Source organism: Rhamphochromis longiceps, linkage group LG5 (genome assembly GCF_057381845.1).
Source record: "Rhamphochromis longiceps isolate RC_006_pf linkage group LG5, R_longiceps_female_GT1.1, whole genome shotgun sequence".
NCBI lineage: Eukaryota > Metazoa > Chordata > Actinopteri > Cichliformes > Cichlidae > Rhamphochromis > Rhamphochromis longiceps.
The window spans coordinates 8,597,436-8,614,114 of record NC_140561.1 but is presented as its reverse complement, the minus strand read 5'-3'; the positions used below and the strand labels follow the sequence as shown (position 1 = coordinate 8,614,114).

At 42.3% G+C, this 16,679-nt stretch overlaps 2 protein-coding genes and 1 long non-coding RNA gene across 4 annotated transcripts in view; 1 reads left to right on the top strand and 2 right to left on the bottom strand.

Annotated features, from left to right (window-relative positions):
• LOC146669184 (band 4.1-like protein 1) overlaps positions 1–9,141 on the bottom strand; it is a 95,467-nt gene extending 86,326 nt beyond the window's left edge. For both annotated transcript variants that reach the window (XM_085405637.1, XM_085405638.1), the window contains exon 1: positions 8,966–9,141. The gene's annotated coding sequence lies outside the window, so the exon portion shown is untranslated. The remainder of the gene's footprint in view (positions 1–8,965) is intronic.
• The window catches only part of LOC146669182 (uncharacterized), a 448,771-nt gene that overhangs the window by 382,831 nt on the left and 49,261 nt on the right, over positions 1–16,679 (bottom strand). The window lies entirely within an intron of this gene.
• On the top strand, positions 2,097–5,012 carry LOC146669185 (E3 SUMO-protein ligase ZBED1-like). Its single transcript, XM_085405636.1, has 3 exons — positions 2,097–3,229; positions 3,414–4,033; positions 4,121–5,012. The coding sequence occupies exons 1-3, from the start codon at positions 2,758–2,760 to the stop codon at positions 4,514–4,516; spliced, it is 1,488 nt and encodes a 495-aa protein (XP_085261762.1). The 5' UTR covers positions 2,097–2,757; the 3' UTR covers positions 4,517–5,012.

The following is a 16,679-nucleotide window of genomic DNA, read 5'->3' as shown; positions in this document are numbered from 1 at the left end:
ATCTGTATTTTGCTAAGCAGCAGTAAGCAGGCTATTGTTGTGATTCTTATTTTACTTTTTGCAACCCTAATCTCACCTAATCCTCTTTTTAGGTCTTGATTTATGAATTTATTAACAGTTTGCACAGAGATCGACCTTGGCACCGACTATTTTTTCCTCGTTTTACCGGATTTTTACACGGAAAACTCAGACGATCCCGCTCAGCAATCACAGGGAGAAATGAACAAAGATCAACAGCGGAATTAGCCTTCCTCCACAACTGTTGAATGCAACGGCTCTAATTAGGTGAAGCGGCCAAAAGGAAACAATAGCTGCTGGCCTGGTTTTTTGGAAGAGGCCAAAATAGCTGGATAAAAGTATTTCCACAGCAGACCTCAGCGAAGGCGGAATAATCAACCTGAAAAGAAGCGGCTGCTGTTCACCGCCCCACATGAACCAACTTTGCCTGTAAAATATATTTTTCCTTTACTGTGGGGAGGCAAGAAAAAGCAGCATTATGGGATATCGTGAGCCAGATCAAAGCCAGACAACAACATGATGAGTCTCATCCTTCAGAGGCAGGGGATTTGTTCAAGGGAGGCGGCAGCGAAGAGGGATCAAGGGAGACGAGCGCGGGTATGCAAAGAAGAGGAGGAAAAGGAGCAAAAAGAAGGACAACCTGCTGAGTCACTGCAATCATGAGGCTGAGGCGAGCTGAGCCACAGCTGCTCAGGGTGAAGCTAAGAATCCCCCCCACCTCACCCCCTTTAGAAGGACAAAGTGATGCTTCTCATCGCCGGGGAGGGAGGACACATGTGACCGAAGGTGGGAAACAGAAGAGCGACATAAAACTGTCTTACAGCATGAAATAGCTCCTCCTTCTTTATTCTCACATCTGAGGGCAACAGAATGATGCAACTGGAAGAAGGAAATAAATCGCTAGAAGCTGTAGAAAGCTAAAAAACGCGGCCTTGATCAGACAGACAGCAGCAGGATATAACTGGCTTAAAATGAGACCTGTGACATAAAGACGGGGGACGACCAAATAAGTGTCGACATTGCTGCTGGCAACCCCGAGACAGACTGTGAAACAATGATGTTCCAGTCTGAACCCTAATAATATTCTGACAGGACTGCAGTGGACGCTACAATCTGATGAGGCTTAATTCGATCCCCATTAAAAAAACAAATCACGCAACCACTGCAATTATGTTGTCAGACTCAGTGGCAGTAATGTTGTGTTATCCTCTTTTGTTTTTTTTCCCCAAATCAAGCTGACAAAAGAGTGTGTAAAACAGGAGAAGATTCCCTCTCTGTGCATATTGGCTAAACAAACACACATCTGCAGAGTGCTGCAGGTACTGCTGTACCTCTAAAATTACAGCTGTATCAGCCCACAATCAGTAACACAGTACTACTCATCTCTTATCAGGTATCAGGCATTAGACACACGGTGTGTAGGCTATGCTCGATTTGCATGTGAAAGTAGTCAGCATTCTAGTCAGCATAGGCTTGAGATTGGACAAAAATGACATCTTCCCAGTAGCAAAGCCAAAGTATCTTGATTGTGCCCCTTGTGGCTGGTTGTATTATAGGTCATAAATACCTCTCTCTATTGAGCCGATGAGACATGAGAAAATAAATCCCCAAACATGATCTCTTACATATCAGATTCACGTTATTATAGAGCTCTCCTTGGATTTTTTAGCAGCCTTTAGGCTTTTTTTCTTTCATCTGTCTGAAAGAACAACACTATAGAGTCACTAGTAGACAGTTGTGTGCTCTTATTTTGAAAGTTCAGTCACTACTAACCATTTACCTATTCACGTGGTCCTTGATATCCTTCTCCTGTCTGATAACCCGTGGACGTGAGAATGCTAGACGTCGCTCTGACCTGGAGATCAGCTGTGAGCTGCATGGCCACTCACTCAATCTAGCAGGTGGGGAATGGCTTAATGTGCCACTATGGTGCACTCGCTGAGAGGCAGCTGCAGTCCACGACCTTGGAGTTGGAGTACAGAGACTCACTGAAGAGGAAGATGGCATTACTGATTCAATATTTGTCACATACTATTTCCCATTTAACATTGTTGCTCAAAAGCACATTTCAACTAGGGCTGCACGATAAATCGAAAATTTATTGTCATCGCGATATCAGCCTGCGCGATGGGCCCATCGCAAAAGACGGCGTAAACTGCGATAATTGGGTACCTTAAAATGTTTACACACGTGCTGTAAAGAATTTACCAATCAAAGAAATCCATTTACACATTTGACCAGTCGAATAGAGCCCTTCACGGCATTAACCAATCAAATGGATTAGAGGCCCGCCTCCTACGCAGGTCGGGCGCGAACAACGCTGCAGCAACGAGTCAGAGTTGTAATGGCTGAGAGCGAGACGCGTGACGAGAATGCTACTGAACTCGTGGCTAAAAAAAAAAAAATAGTACCTCACTTATTTGGAGGTACTTTGGATTTGATAAAGACGACGTTCTCCAAACACAGGTACTCTGCAAAACTTGCCGAACACTCGTGGCAACCACCAGAGGAAACACGACTAATCTCCACCATCATCTTCAATACAACCACAGAGAACTGTTTGAAGAGTTCCAGAAAGATAGGGCTAGCCAAACAAAGGTTGCTAATGTTAAGACAAAGAGCGCAGCAGTCCAACAGCCGTCTCTGTATCAGAGTTTTTCAAGTGGAATTCCTTATGAGAAAACGTCGAAGCGGTACAAAGAAATAACAGAGGCCATTACACATTTTTTGGCTAAAGACATGATGCCTATAAATACAGTTAGCAGAGAGGGCTTCACCAGTCTGATACATAAAGTGGACCAGAGATACCGCATCCCCTCACGAAACTACTTTTCACATGTCGCCATTCCACAAATGTATGAAACATGCCGCAAGACCGTCATGTTTGAACTGAGCCAAGCTGAAAACTACGCAAGCACTACAGACCTATGGTCAAGTCGTACAACGGAACCATATATGAGTTTCACAGTGCACTTCCTCACCGAAGACTTTGAACTGAAAACACGGTGTCTAGAGACTGTGTATTTTCCAGACTCCCACACTAGTGAAAATATAGCCCATGTATTACGTGAGGTGTTAGCCAGCTGGGATCTTAAAGAAGATCGACAAGTGTGCATCACCACAGACAACGGTGCCAATGTTGTGAGAGCCACGGAGCTAAACAACTGGGTCAGACTTCAGTGTTTTGGACACAGGCTGCACCTTGCAATCGGTAAGTTTTATTCAAGGCAGATCTTTTTAGCAATGAAAATGTGCTATACATTATTATCAAATTGATATTGATAAGGATAATGTTACCTTTTTAGACAACTTTAGTTATAAATTTCAATTAGTTTTTTTTTTTTTAAAAAAGGTTTTAAACATGACAGTTTTTTTGTTTCCTCTTATTTCTCCAGAAAATTCTATCAAAGATGATGCCCGCATTGCCCGAGCCATTGGACTTTGCAAAAAGTTAGTTGGACATTTTTGCCACAGCTGGAAAGCAAAGATGGCTCTGAAAAAAGCACAGCAGAAGTTCAACCTCCCAGAGCACACACTGATCACAGAATGCCCAACCAGGTGGGGTTCCAGGCAGAAGATGATTGAGAGAGTCCTGGAGCAGCAGCGGGCCATTTCTGATGTCATCTCAGCAGACAAGAAATCAAGACACTTGATTCCTACTTGGCAGGATCTTGAGGTACTGGAGTCTGTCAACCAGGCATTACACCCCCTGCAAGACTTTACAGATGCCCTGTCTGGTGAGAGCTACGTTAGTGTTTCATATGTAAAACCAGTCCTTCATCTGATGAAGACGTCGGTGCTTGCAGAGAAGGAAGAAGACAGTGATTTGACAAAATCAATTAAGAAGAAAATCCTCGAGTACCTGATTACTAAATATGAAAATCCAGCTACCCAGGAACTTATGGACATGGCGTGCTTCATGGATCCCAGATTTAAAGTCAGCTACACCAGCACTGATCGAGTCTCAGACATCAAGACCAGAGTGATGTCAGAAATGGAAGCAGTGGCACAGAAGGTATTCATGCATGCTTATATATAAAACCTTTCAATTCATATTTAGTCCAAAATGTTTACTTTTCTTATAATCTGCTTTCTGTTCCAGGAGAGAAGCTCCGCTGAACCAGAGGCCCAGACAGATGATCCACCCAGTCGTCCCCTGAAGAAGGCAAAAAAGTCCCTGGGCAGTTTCTTCAAGGCAGCTCCAATCCCTACCTCCTCTTTTATGCATCTCTCACAAGCTGTTGAAGCTGAGCTTAACAGCTACTTGCTATCCACGGCCATAGACAGTGAGGAAGACCCCTTGGCATGGTGGAAACTCCACAAAATGACATTCCCACAGCTAAGCAAGCTTGCAAGGAAGTATCTCTGCATACCTGCAAGTAGCTCACCTTCAGAGAGACTTTTTAGTACATCAGGAAACATAGTAACATGTCAGCGCACATGTTTAAAACCTTGGAGAGTAAACATGTTGGTTTTCCTTAACAAGAACTTGCCATAAAAAACATTCACTCAGGAAGGATGAATGCAAGATAGAGAAACCTTTTTTTTTTTTCAAAAAATTACAAAAATACACTACCTACATTGTTCTTAATTGTTGATAATATTAGTCTTGGCCAGTACGACCACAAAGGTAGACAATTGTTCTTTGGTGTGTTCCCACAGCAGACAAGTTCTTACCTATAGTTTAATCTAGTAAAGTTTCCACTCCAGTTTTGACTTGCATCATAACTACTTGGTGAGTGGTAAAATGATGAACAACTGCATAGAGATAATTTGCAGTATAATTTAAGTTATGTTTATTTAAAACTAATTATAGAGACCGGGAAGGATGTCTTTCAGAATTCAAGCCTCAGAAATTTTTTTATGGGGGCAATGTTTCAATGTTTGACTGCACTTTGTTGTTACACTGCTAATACAGCAGCTTTCATTAAATAAAACTGTGCAGTAAAACGGAAATTATGTATTTGTTTTTTGGTTTTTTTTGCTATTTATTTTATCGCAAGTCATATCGTTATCGCAGTATTGATCACAGTTATCGCACATCGCAGGTTTTCCTAATATCGTGCAGCCCTAATTTCAACCAATAATTTGTAGCTTGCACGTGAGCTCCTGCCAGACTACTTTCTCCACAATAGAATCCAAATCAAAAACACTGCAAATTAAGGGCTTCTTATTATATACTTCATGTCAAATTTTACTTTGCATCATTTATTTGATATTATAAAGCATCTGATGTTGTCACGACTGACAGCAGTGATTGACAGCTGCTCTGAACTAAGTAGTTACAAAGTAACTGTCAGACCAACGTTCAGAAATTGTGCTGAACATCAAACTGCACTTAATAAAACTCTGAGGGATACGTGGCATTTTCACCATTCTTAATCTTCATAAGAACTATCGCCCAAATGATTTATGGGGTGTTGATATTATCATCTGATTAAAGCTATTTGCTGATCTGGGTGACTGATAAATGAAAATGTAAAACGCAAAGAAGAAACTGAAGAAACACCCTTCAACCATGTTCTGAGTGTTGACATTGCATATTTTGTCCACCAGTGGGCACTCCCTGTTCCCTACAAACAACAACGAGCTGATCCGAGCACAGTAAATGCGCGTAAATTAGTAAATAAATAACTACACAAAATAAATGCTAGGAAAATGCACTTTGATGTTTGTGTGTAAAAGCAAAATAACATCGCTAACTATCGATATCGCTCTTGAAACACTGTAATCATGGTTCTATATAGAACATCTTACACATCCTCTGATGATGGAATTTGCATCACTTGAACCCTTGCAGACTCACTGATAGGAAGCACCACTAGCATGAAGCTATCTGACGTACTCCATGTCTGAAAACGTAGGAGAGTTAGCACCGCTTTCCATTTGCTGCTTCTGGTTTGAATATTTTGTTTTCATTAACTTTATTATTTTGTAATAATGAATCACAACAGCAATGCTTTTACATTTCAATCTCAGCTTATTTGCTTTTACTTGTGGGTGCAGCAAATCTTTTCATAATGAGAAAGGCACAAATGTCTCCAAATGAGGACTGAGACGACTCTTTGTGCAGTTTTTTTTTTAATAATGACAGTCATGCTTGTGGTAAAGCATGGCTCAAAGAGTTGGCAGTTCGTCCTGTAACCGGAAGGTTGCCGGTTCGAGCCCCGGCTCGGACAGTCTCGGTCGTTGTGTCCTTGGGCAAGACACTTCACCTACCGCTTACTGGTGATGGCCAGAGGGGCCAATGGCGCGATATGGCAGCCTTGCTGCAGCCTTGCTGCCATATCAGTCAGCGAGGCTGACTGATCGCCCCTGTCAGTCTGTCCCAGGGCAGCTGTGGCTACAACTGTAGCCTCCACCAGTGTGTGAATGTGAGAGTGAATGAATAGTGGAATTGTAAAGCGCTTTGAGGGTCTCGAAAAGCGCTATATAAATGCAATCCATTATTATTATTATTATTATTATTATCATTATTAAATGATAACTAATGATCAGATCCGTAATCTATGAATACACAAACTTTTGTCTTCCACATCACATCTTGCGCATGCATACATTGTGCGCCCTTGTGGAGGAGAAATGCAATTTGAATGCAGCCCCACTATTGGTGAAAACAACTACACAGAGAAGCATCTACAGAATGCAAACACTGAACAGCTCAAAGAATCACAGCCAGAAATATCGATGCTGTTACACTGAAGGTTGATGCATCCATGCTTTTGAAGATTATAACACTGAAGGTTAGAGAAGGAGGCATTTAGATGAGACGGGTAGGGTCGGGGTCAGGGTAGTCTACACAAACACAGAAGTGCAAATACATTTCTGTGTGCGTGTGTGTGTCTGGGATCGGTCCCTGGAGTTCAGCAGGCAGGAAGAGACGTGACCACACTGGCCAAGCTACAAAAACACGACGGGTCAAAAAACATTTAGCTAGGCCAACAGCAATGACAGCCAGAGTGCAGGACACGCACGCACACACACAGACCCACACAGCCTTGGTGCCTTGTTTATTAATGTTTGTAACATCAGGGTGACCCTGCATAATTATGCAGCATTCCATGTTCCTGTACCAAATGCTAAAGGACATGCAAACTAAAACACGGCTGAAGGAAGATTTGTACTTTAAAATATTCCTCCTCTGTGGCTCTGAGAAGCAAGTAACTGCCCTCTTTTTCCAACAGAGACGTAACACTGAAATAGGAAATGGCTGAGTTCAAGTGCCTCCAAAGAGACACAGAGGAGAGGAGGGCTGCTTCAGATGCCTCATACAAACTCATTTGAATTGCAAATGTTGTTAGGCAGCATGCTGGGCTGTGAAATCCCAGCAGTACCCTCGGGCATCACGCACAAACACCGACGTGTGCACATCAGTAGCGAAACTTTGTGTGTACACTACAGTAAAAAAGACAAGACACAGAGAATCGTTGAGTTTGGAGCACTTTCCCATGTCTGAACGTCGTATGATCGCAATTTGATGCAAAAATAATGATGAGCTAGCAGTGCAGAAACTGGTGCTGAGATGAGGTAATGGCTCCCCTGCAGGTAGGAGGCGTGGGGGTGGGGGTGTTTGGTGAAGGAAAAGAAGAAGAAGAAGGAGGAGGAGAAGAAGCATCAGGTGATGCTCGGAGGGAGGCTGGCTGGCAGGCTGATTAGGCAAGGCTGACACAGCAGGAGCAGGAGTGTGTCCGATGTTAACGACATAGATGCGGTGTGACAGCAGGCCTGCCAGCTGAGGCTGACGGTGCATGTGCGGCCTGAAGAAATGTGTTGACAAAGTGCCATAAGCACACCTGTATGGGGGCAGGGAGCAGGCCAGGAACCCTGCAGAGGGGACTGTCTGACTTGCACAAATTTAAGGATGACAAAATCAATAGGAAGAGGTTATAAACATTTGGAAATATCCCTTTGCATCAGCTGTTAACAACTCAATCGGCATGAAACATCAAAGCTATCAAATGTCATTGGGAAAGCCATGCAAATGCTGAAAGATTCCTACTAAAGCATCCTGAAGGCAAGTCCTTCCAACTCTCCAACCAAGTCCACATAACTAGTGAAAGCCAGAGGGCAGGGGGGCGAAGGTGAGGTCACTTCCATAACGTGACCTGCCTCAGTGTTCACCTCTGCGGCCAAACTGCCTTCACAGTTTTCACTAAAGTCACTGTTTCAGGCCACAGCACTGACAGAATCACTCACTGTGGGTTTTACAGCATTAAATGCACTGTACACCCCCTCCACTTTGTTTTGGAAGCTAAATATAACTGCTTTGTGTGGGTAAGCCAGAGGTGTTGATGGGAGGCAACATTGTGCAAGTAACTCCTCTGTGTGTGTGTGTGTGTGTGTGTGTGTGTGTGTGTGTGTGTGTGTGTGTGTGTGTGTGTGTGTGTGTGTGTGTGTGTGTGTGTGTGTGTGTATTTGTCAGGGTGGCTGTTGCATAAGTGCTGATGGGTGCATTTGAGAACGAACAGACTTAAACAAGAGAAGATCCAGTTTGCCCTGACAGGCTGAGACACAAACACAGAAGGCGATTTTGTTCTTAAAGCAGCAACTTTTAACTTCAGGATGAAAACATCACGTATATATAAGAGAGAGAGGGAGGGAGGGGCTGCCTGGCTGCAGGCTTGCAGCTCTGATACCAGCGGGCGCAAACAACTCGCTCCTGCCCCTGCTCCATTCCCATAATGTTATTCATCCCTCGGCAGAGGACGGCGCAGGCAAGCGGGCATAGTCCGTGCGCCTTCTACAATGATCGCTTCTACGTGAAGTAGCTGCAGCTTGGATAAAAGCCCCCGTCCCCTCCCGCCCCACTGCAGCACAAAAAGACCGTAACAAGAAGCCGTGATCATACAATTACGTGTGGAAAAGGAAGGAAGCACCAAAGCGCGACATTCAAATAAAAACCAACAGTGTGCTAATTTAAAAAAAAAGATGAAGATAGTCAACATACCCTCCTGTCAGACAGACATCCAGGGGAGGACCATGGATGGTGCGGGCCGGGGGAGTTCGGTCCTGCTCCTGCCGTCGCTTCGTGTTTATTTCCCGGTTTAAGGGGAAGGTGGCGCGTGTGTCTGTGTGTTTATGTGTGTGTATGTGTGTGTTGGAGTTTTGCCGGTGAAAGGCGTAATGAGAGAGGGAGGTGGAGGAGAGAGAAAGAGGGAGGGACGCTGTCAGATGCAGGGAGGCAGGCAGGAGGAGGGAGGAAGACACGCTCGGGCACATAGCCTGTACTGTCCGCGTGCTGCTGAGGGGGAAGTGCGCAAAAGAAAGGAAAAAAAGGGAAAAAACCCCGCTGGTGTCAATCCAGCAAGAACATTTTTAAGCCCTCTCTGTCAACAAGTGATCACATCTGAATAAAAAAGCAGGGGAAATGGGGCAGCGAGGTGACACCATCTCTTATTGTTTCCACTGCTGTTACGTTCACGTACCCCTGTGTGCCATGACAATGTGACACATAAACACTTTTAAATGTGTTTCCTTTTGTTTTTCTTTTTTTTAGACAGCTTCTCGTGCAATCAAATATATAATATGTCTTATAATAAGCCAATATAATAAACCCTAACTGCGCGAGGAGCTGCTCTTATTTCTTGTAGTGTCGTCAGGATGAGGATGGCACAATCCCCTCTCTGATTTCATCACCAAGTCAACAGCTAACAGCACACAGCCTATTGACTCCCTCACTTTTTGCATACAGAGATGATGGGATTTATTGGCCCAAAGGGCAGGGCATCCTTATTCTGCCCCCTCTTGTAAATAAAAATAATGGGAGCGTGTCGATGAAAAGCAATAATACGGAGGTATCAGTTCCCTATTGTGCTTGCTAAATTAACAAGGTAGGCTATTATTTTGAGAGCCCGAGTTAGATATAATTAATCACTGATGAGATATTGCTGAGGCTGTTTTGATTAATCCTTTCCTGTTCTCAGAAACCAGTGCTGCAGTGCTGCAATATGCTGGGAAAGCTAGTGGACAGTATGTGTGTAAGATTGCCATGAGACTCTATACACTATATTTGCTTTCAGGGTTACTAGCAAGGCACACTCCTAAAAACTCTTAGAGTCAGATAATCTAGTACCAAGGTTGCAGTTTGTTTGCCAGGAGGTCGCTGTTCCTATCCCAGTAGGACATTTGTGTTTTTCTGTTAGGATGCCTGGGTCGTCGACCCAGGGTTTTTGAGTTTATGTTATTATTTATAATTTCTAGTTTTTGGTTTCTTTGAGTTCCGTCTTATGGCTTATGTCTCTGTCTTCTTTAGTTGCTCTGTCTCCCCTATCACCTGCATCCCCTTGTCTAGTTCGCGTCTCTATGTATCCTTAGTTCCTATATCCCCGTGTTCAGTCAGTGTTTGTGTCTGCCCTGGTCCCACGTCTCTGTTCCCTCTGTAGTGCCTGCATGTGAGTCTATGTTATGTGTTTCCTGTTTTACTTTGAAGGTCTCTGTCTTAGTGTGTTCAGTTTACGCTTCCTTTTGTCTCGTCAGTTCTGATTTGCCCCAGCTGTATTTCCCTCCTGTTATTCATTCCCTGATTACTCCCTCTGTGTATTTAAGCCCTGTGTTTCTCTGTGTCCGGGTCGCGATCTACCGTTTTCTTAGCTGTGTGTTCTGTCATTCCTCTGGTTTAAGTTTGTTTTGAGTTTTTTCAGTTATGTTATATTTTTGAGTACCAAATTAAAGCCTTTTTGAGTTCACGACTGTCTCCGGAGTCTGCACCTTGGGTCCTATTCCTGTCTGCACACAGCGACACCTAACATTTTCACCTTTTGAGTTTTCCCACTCGCTGCTTGGGTTTAGGCTCCAAAAACAAAATGGTTAGACTGTTGATCTGAAAACTGCCAAGTTTGCTCTTGGTGCTAATTGGTTATATTTTTGCACTTAAAACGGTCATGGCTTGGGTTAAAACATGCACGTTCAAACAATAAACATGCTCACTGACACATCAAGAGCAGGAGTAACAGTTCCCTCAGAGCATCAGGGCACAGACGTGAAGGGAAACCTCATGCTTTGACAAAACAGCTCTAAACAATGCACTGGAGAAGAGTCCAGCTTGGACATGACAGTCTCATTAAAGAGCTGGTCAGTATCAAAGAACATGTAGCCTAAATCATTTACCATAAATGTGTTTTTTTCTGTAAAAACCTCATGCCTGCATTACTCTCAACACAACTTAACCACCAACGGCTCCATCTGGGATTTCTGTGTGTTATGGAGCTAATGAAGCCTTGAGCTGCTAGCCTCAAGCAGAGCAGAGGAACAGATTAAGCTCACTCAAACTCCAAAACCCAGATTTTTTTTTTATTATTTCATTAGCACAAACTGAGTCGAGACATCTCTTGCATCTATATGTCAGTCTGTGTAGTCTGTGTGTACCACTTCACTACACCTGTAAAGACTTTGATGTGTAATTTTGGTTTGGGCTGCATATTCAAATGAATCCGCTGCCTTACTTTGGAATATGTTTTGGACCTGTGAGCTAAATCTAAATTTAAGACCTTTGTTTTTTCTTTGCACATGACTTTATTCACCTGTTTAATGCAGTGTTTTACCATTTCTGGGCTTTGTTTACAGCAGCAGCAGTGCATTTCAGAGGTTTAAAGTCATTCCACATGCTACAATTAATTTGTGCTCCCAGTACGGTTCTACTTCACTTAGTGGGAATGGTTTGTCACCAGCCTTATTGCATATGCAGTCAAATTCTAATGTTTGAAAGTATCGAGCGTGGCTATATAGTAACAGGTTACTGTGATTATACACTTATTATCTTTAGAACTTGACTGCAGGTGCCCTTATGAGTATCCACTCACTGGCCGCTTAATTAAGTACCCTTTTTTAACCCACTAATGCAAATATCTAATCAGCCAATTACATGGCAGCAATTCAAGACATCCAGGCATGCTGGATTTCAACCTGAGCAACAAAACTGGGGGAAGAAAGGTGAACGCAGCATGGTTGTTAGTGATAGATGGACTGGGCAGAGTATTTCAGAAGCTGCTGATCTAGTGGAATTTTTCTGCACAACCATCTCTGGGGTTGTGTCTGAAACACAAAAAAAGATCCAGTGAGCAGCAGTTCTCTGGGAGAAAATGCCTCGACGATGCCAGTTGTCAGAGGAGAATGGCCAGACTGCTTCGAGCTGATAGGAAGGCAACCGTAGCTCAAAAATAACAACTCAATACAACCGAGCTATGAAGAAGATGACGTCTGAATGCACAACGCTCCCAACTTTGAAGCATGGGAGCACACCGGGGGCCAGTCCTGTCAGCTAAGAACAGGAAACTGAAGCTATAATTTGCATGGCCTCGTCAGAAAAACAGAAAACTGGAAAAATGTTCCCTGGTCCGATGGGTCCTAAATATGGGGCAGTATTTGAACGGTTGGGTAGAAATTTGGCGCATACACCATGAAAGCATTGATCCATCTGATAGAGCACCTTTGGGATTTTGTGGAATGAATGATTCACATCATGGATGTGCAGCCAACAAATCTGCAGCAACCGTGCGATGCTATCATGTCAATATGGACCAAAGCCTCTGAGGAATGTTTCCAACACTGTGATCTATCTATGAATGCACTTCTAAATGGAAACAGGGGCGTCCAGCCTGGTAGTAGCAAGGTGTACCTAAAGTAACAGGTGGGTGCCAATCGCTATTTGCTAAAATTTGTGTTGATCTTGACAGTTTTTTAACAATAGCACCACAACTGCTCCATAACACAAAACAAAGCCAGAAGCACTTCAATATTTTATTGAAATAAAGTTAGACATAATTGGTAAATGTTACCTAATCCCTGCTGTAGTACAGTTAAAATCACTGCAATGTTTTGGTATCTTCACAACCTAGAAAGTGATGTAATAGGTAATGTAAGATGCTAGGTTTACCATTCTGTAATAATTTTTTGAAATGTTTTCTAAGATACTGATCGATAGATTGAACTTCATGTACAAAAATGTGTACATGTAGTGCTGTGTAGTATCAAAGGGGTTTAGAAGCTTGTTTTTGTTCTGATGCACGCAACCGGGGGGGCAACGCTCGGTCCTTGTTCGTACTTATCCAGTGTTATGTTTCTCCATTTTTTATTCAGCTTTCTCCTCTTCATTTGTAACCCGTCTGTAAATTTATCGTCTTTTCCCAAAGTTGCATCATTAAGACATTTTCACTGAGAGAACTGAATAGTAGATGAGACAGCCTAAAAGTCAGTGAGAGATAAAAGTGTTGTTGCACTTTGAAAACAAGCATGTGTTCTGTGTGAAAGTATTCTGAGGCTGAGAGTGGTTTAAGTGGCTGTGTTCCTCCGTTACTCCAGTTCAAGCCGGCCAGATCTGCATGCACGATGCGCCGAGCTATAAGTCAAAAATGAAATTACTATAAGTGTTTAGCTATTGATCCTTGCCGCTCGCCTCCCCTTAACACACGCAGGATTGTTTAAATTGCGGGTGGACAGATCAATCCGAACTACTTCAAAGGCTGCCTGTTTAATAATGAAGCATCTATCTCCTCTGCAGTGGGAAACATAATGGCTCTTCAGAAGAGAGTGAAGTGAGACGATGGCCTCGGAGGAAAGTGGAACAGACACGGGGATGGACATAGCACACCAGTAATGCATATTCATAGACAATCAGGATGTTAATAAGTTGATCCCGGGCTCCAGTCCCTTGCTTAGAATTTAATTATCCAAACTGGCTGAGTAAGCACAGAAACATGAGTCAGAGCTGCCGGTTGAGGTTCAACCATCACCTTAATGTTCCCTTTGAAACATGAGGTAGCAATTATTCTTTGTAATGATGATCATAATGATCTGCTTTTCATTAACATCTTTATGAGAAACTCTGAAATTGTGGAAAAAGCTGCCAGAATATTTTTTCTAAAATATTATTTTTAGGGCTATATTAGCAGTCGTGTATTTTAATTCCACATTTCTTCCAAGACTAATTTAAAGTCATTAGAACCAGAAGATTGTCTCAGTTCACCTTGTGCATATTTGTTTTTTAAATGTACTTTTTATAAATCGGTGGCGGTGCTGGAAATTGTTTGCCTGCTTAAATCGCCCTCCTGGGATGAAAAGGGTTTTAAGCTCAGTTCAATTATACTAACATGCTGTGAGGAAACAAAACGGCAATTCTGGTGAGAACTGGTGCAAATTATTTGTTCCTCTGGCTCATCCATCTCACATTACCTAGATCAGTATTATTGCTGCCTACTGCAATCACCTTTTTGGATTCTACCAGTGGGTTCCCCAAAATTGGGAAACCAAACTTGTGAGAGGCCAACAGCATATTTAAGTCTTAGAGCTGAAACTGGATTTCTGCTCTGTCCTGGCTGCATGTCTAATAGCATCCTGAACCCCCTGCCCCCGCACACCTTTTGGCCTCATATAGGAGGTGTCTGTGTCGCCTATTATCAGTAAATTTCCGAAACCGAAGATGCAGCACTCCCTTTACTTCACGCTGTGCTGAGGTGAGAGAGATCTGTTTCCCCCGCTCGCTTGGAAATTATGAAACCACTGAAACCGGCAGAAATTGAGTTCCATCGTGCAGGCGCAGACCTATTGCTGCATCCAAATGATGCTTTAGTTTAAACTAGCTCGGTTTACGACTCCATGGAAGCAGGATCTGTTTGGCTCCAAGCAAACATCTACTTGGCAGGATAGCACATGCACTGCGGACAAGAAAAACAGCTGAAACGACACAAACGCCGGTTACACGTCCACCGTGTTATTCCACCTTTAAACCAGCTCATCATAGTGCCAAGTCAGCGTAGGCCAGAATTTCCCAAAATCTGAGCTGATAGATAATCTATGAGAGGTCCAACAGACAAGCTTTTAGGATTCTTATTGGAATCTGCTGTTAGCTGCAGGCTGCTAATCAAAGACAAGCCGAATACTCAATGTGAAGCAAGGATGCTGCGTGGTTTCTGGCATCTGCTGCTTCCAGTGATGTTTTTAACAGCAAAGAACATCATATTTATTTCATTAAGGGCTTCTCCTTCCCCACTGGCAAAGTTTCTTATCAAAGCACGCACTGCATGGAAGGCAGGGAGACACAGGTCCACTGCACGATTAACACAAAGAGACAGATGCTCGAGCCCATACTGAGCCAGAGCACTGTAGAGTCTCCAACCAAACTTAAAAGAGTCCCTGAAATACACTGTCTTCAAATTAACTTCAAAGGGCTGTCAGACCAAAAGAGCATAAATAATAGGAAGAGTGTTCACTGGCCAAATGGATAACTTTAATTAAATATTCATTGTTACTCATGTCACAGACGTGGTAATAGGTAGTGATCTCTGAGCCCTCTGAGGTAGAAGTCATAGGTGTTAACCCCTTACCCTCATCCTGTATTTTGAAAGACGTTTAGTTTAAGAAGGACAACCAACATGCATGATGTCATATAAAACAGACATTTTTTAAAATATATTTACAGATTATTTACAGATATAATTACCCTTTTGACCCTTTTGTTAAAATCATTCTGTTAACCCTCTGAGGTCTAAATCATTATACATGCTAACCCTAACCTGCAGCACCAAGCATTGCATTGAAAAGCTTTGCAATATCAAACTTAAACAAATACCTGAATCCCAATCCCAATCTGTTGGGTTATTTTAAAATATGACACTGAATGTTATTCATGCCATTTCTGTATATATTATTTTAAATAGTTTAACAGTGTCATTATCACATCGTAGAACAACTAAAAGGCTCCTGTGTAGTAAGATGTGTCCACAAGTAAAACAAAAGTATTGGATTAGGCTTAATGATGTCTAGCATGTCTCCCCCCCTTTCTTTCTTTTTTGGTTTTTATTTATAGCATCAGCTAAGTAGCCTATTTCTTATCAGTCAGTCGACTGTGACTATTGCTAAGAAACACTAACTGACAACATTTAGTAACATTTTAAGCCATTAACTGATGTCCATTGGTTAGATGTCTAAAACACGTGTTTAGAATGAAAGCCAGTACAAAGGGGTATTAGCATGTACCATGGTTAGCTATCATGGATAAAACTGAATGAATAGCTGACCTTGGCTAAAACTGAGTTAGCCAAGTAGATGTCAACTCATACCTAGCAGTAGTTTCAACTGTGGTTATATGTACTAATATAAACACATAACTAAAACAATAAGACAATGTGGAGTAGAACATTGCTGGCTAAGAGCTAGTTAGCAATTTTCTAAAACTAGCTAACACATCAGTTCCTGCATATGATCACCGGACAGATTCGGGTTTTACTTATTCTCGTGTAGCACAAAATCTGTCAGGCTAACTATAGGTCACTTTAGATTAAACAATAAATGATTTTCTTCAATATTAAATTATCGGGAAAAATCTATAAATTATTTGATAATTCCATTATGCGTCTTTGGAGCGTTTTAGATGTTCTGGGCTATATCGTGCCTTCATCTACCTCATCCATCAACAAATGTCATTCTAAATTATTTTAGCGCAGCGTATGGACTTCATGTTCATGTTGAACATTTATAGTTGAAATAATTTCAAAAAGATGTTTTATTTATCCAATTTAGTGAAGTGAAGCCATCTTAAATCTTCTAAATAATTATTTAAAACTTATATTTTATAAAATACTCTCTCCTCAGTCTGTCTGCTGCCTGTCTGCTGATAACGCTCAACAAAAGAGTAATAAATAATTCTAAAATTATTTACACGTTTCCAT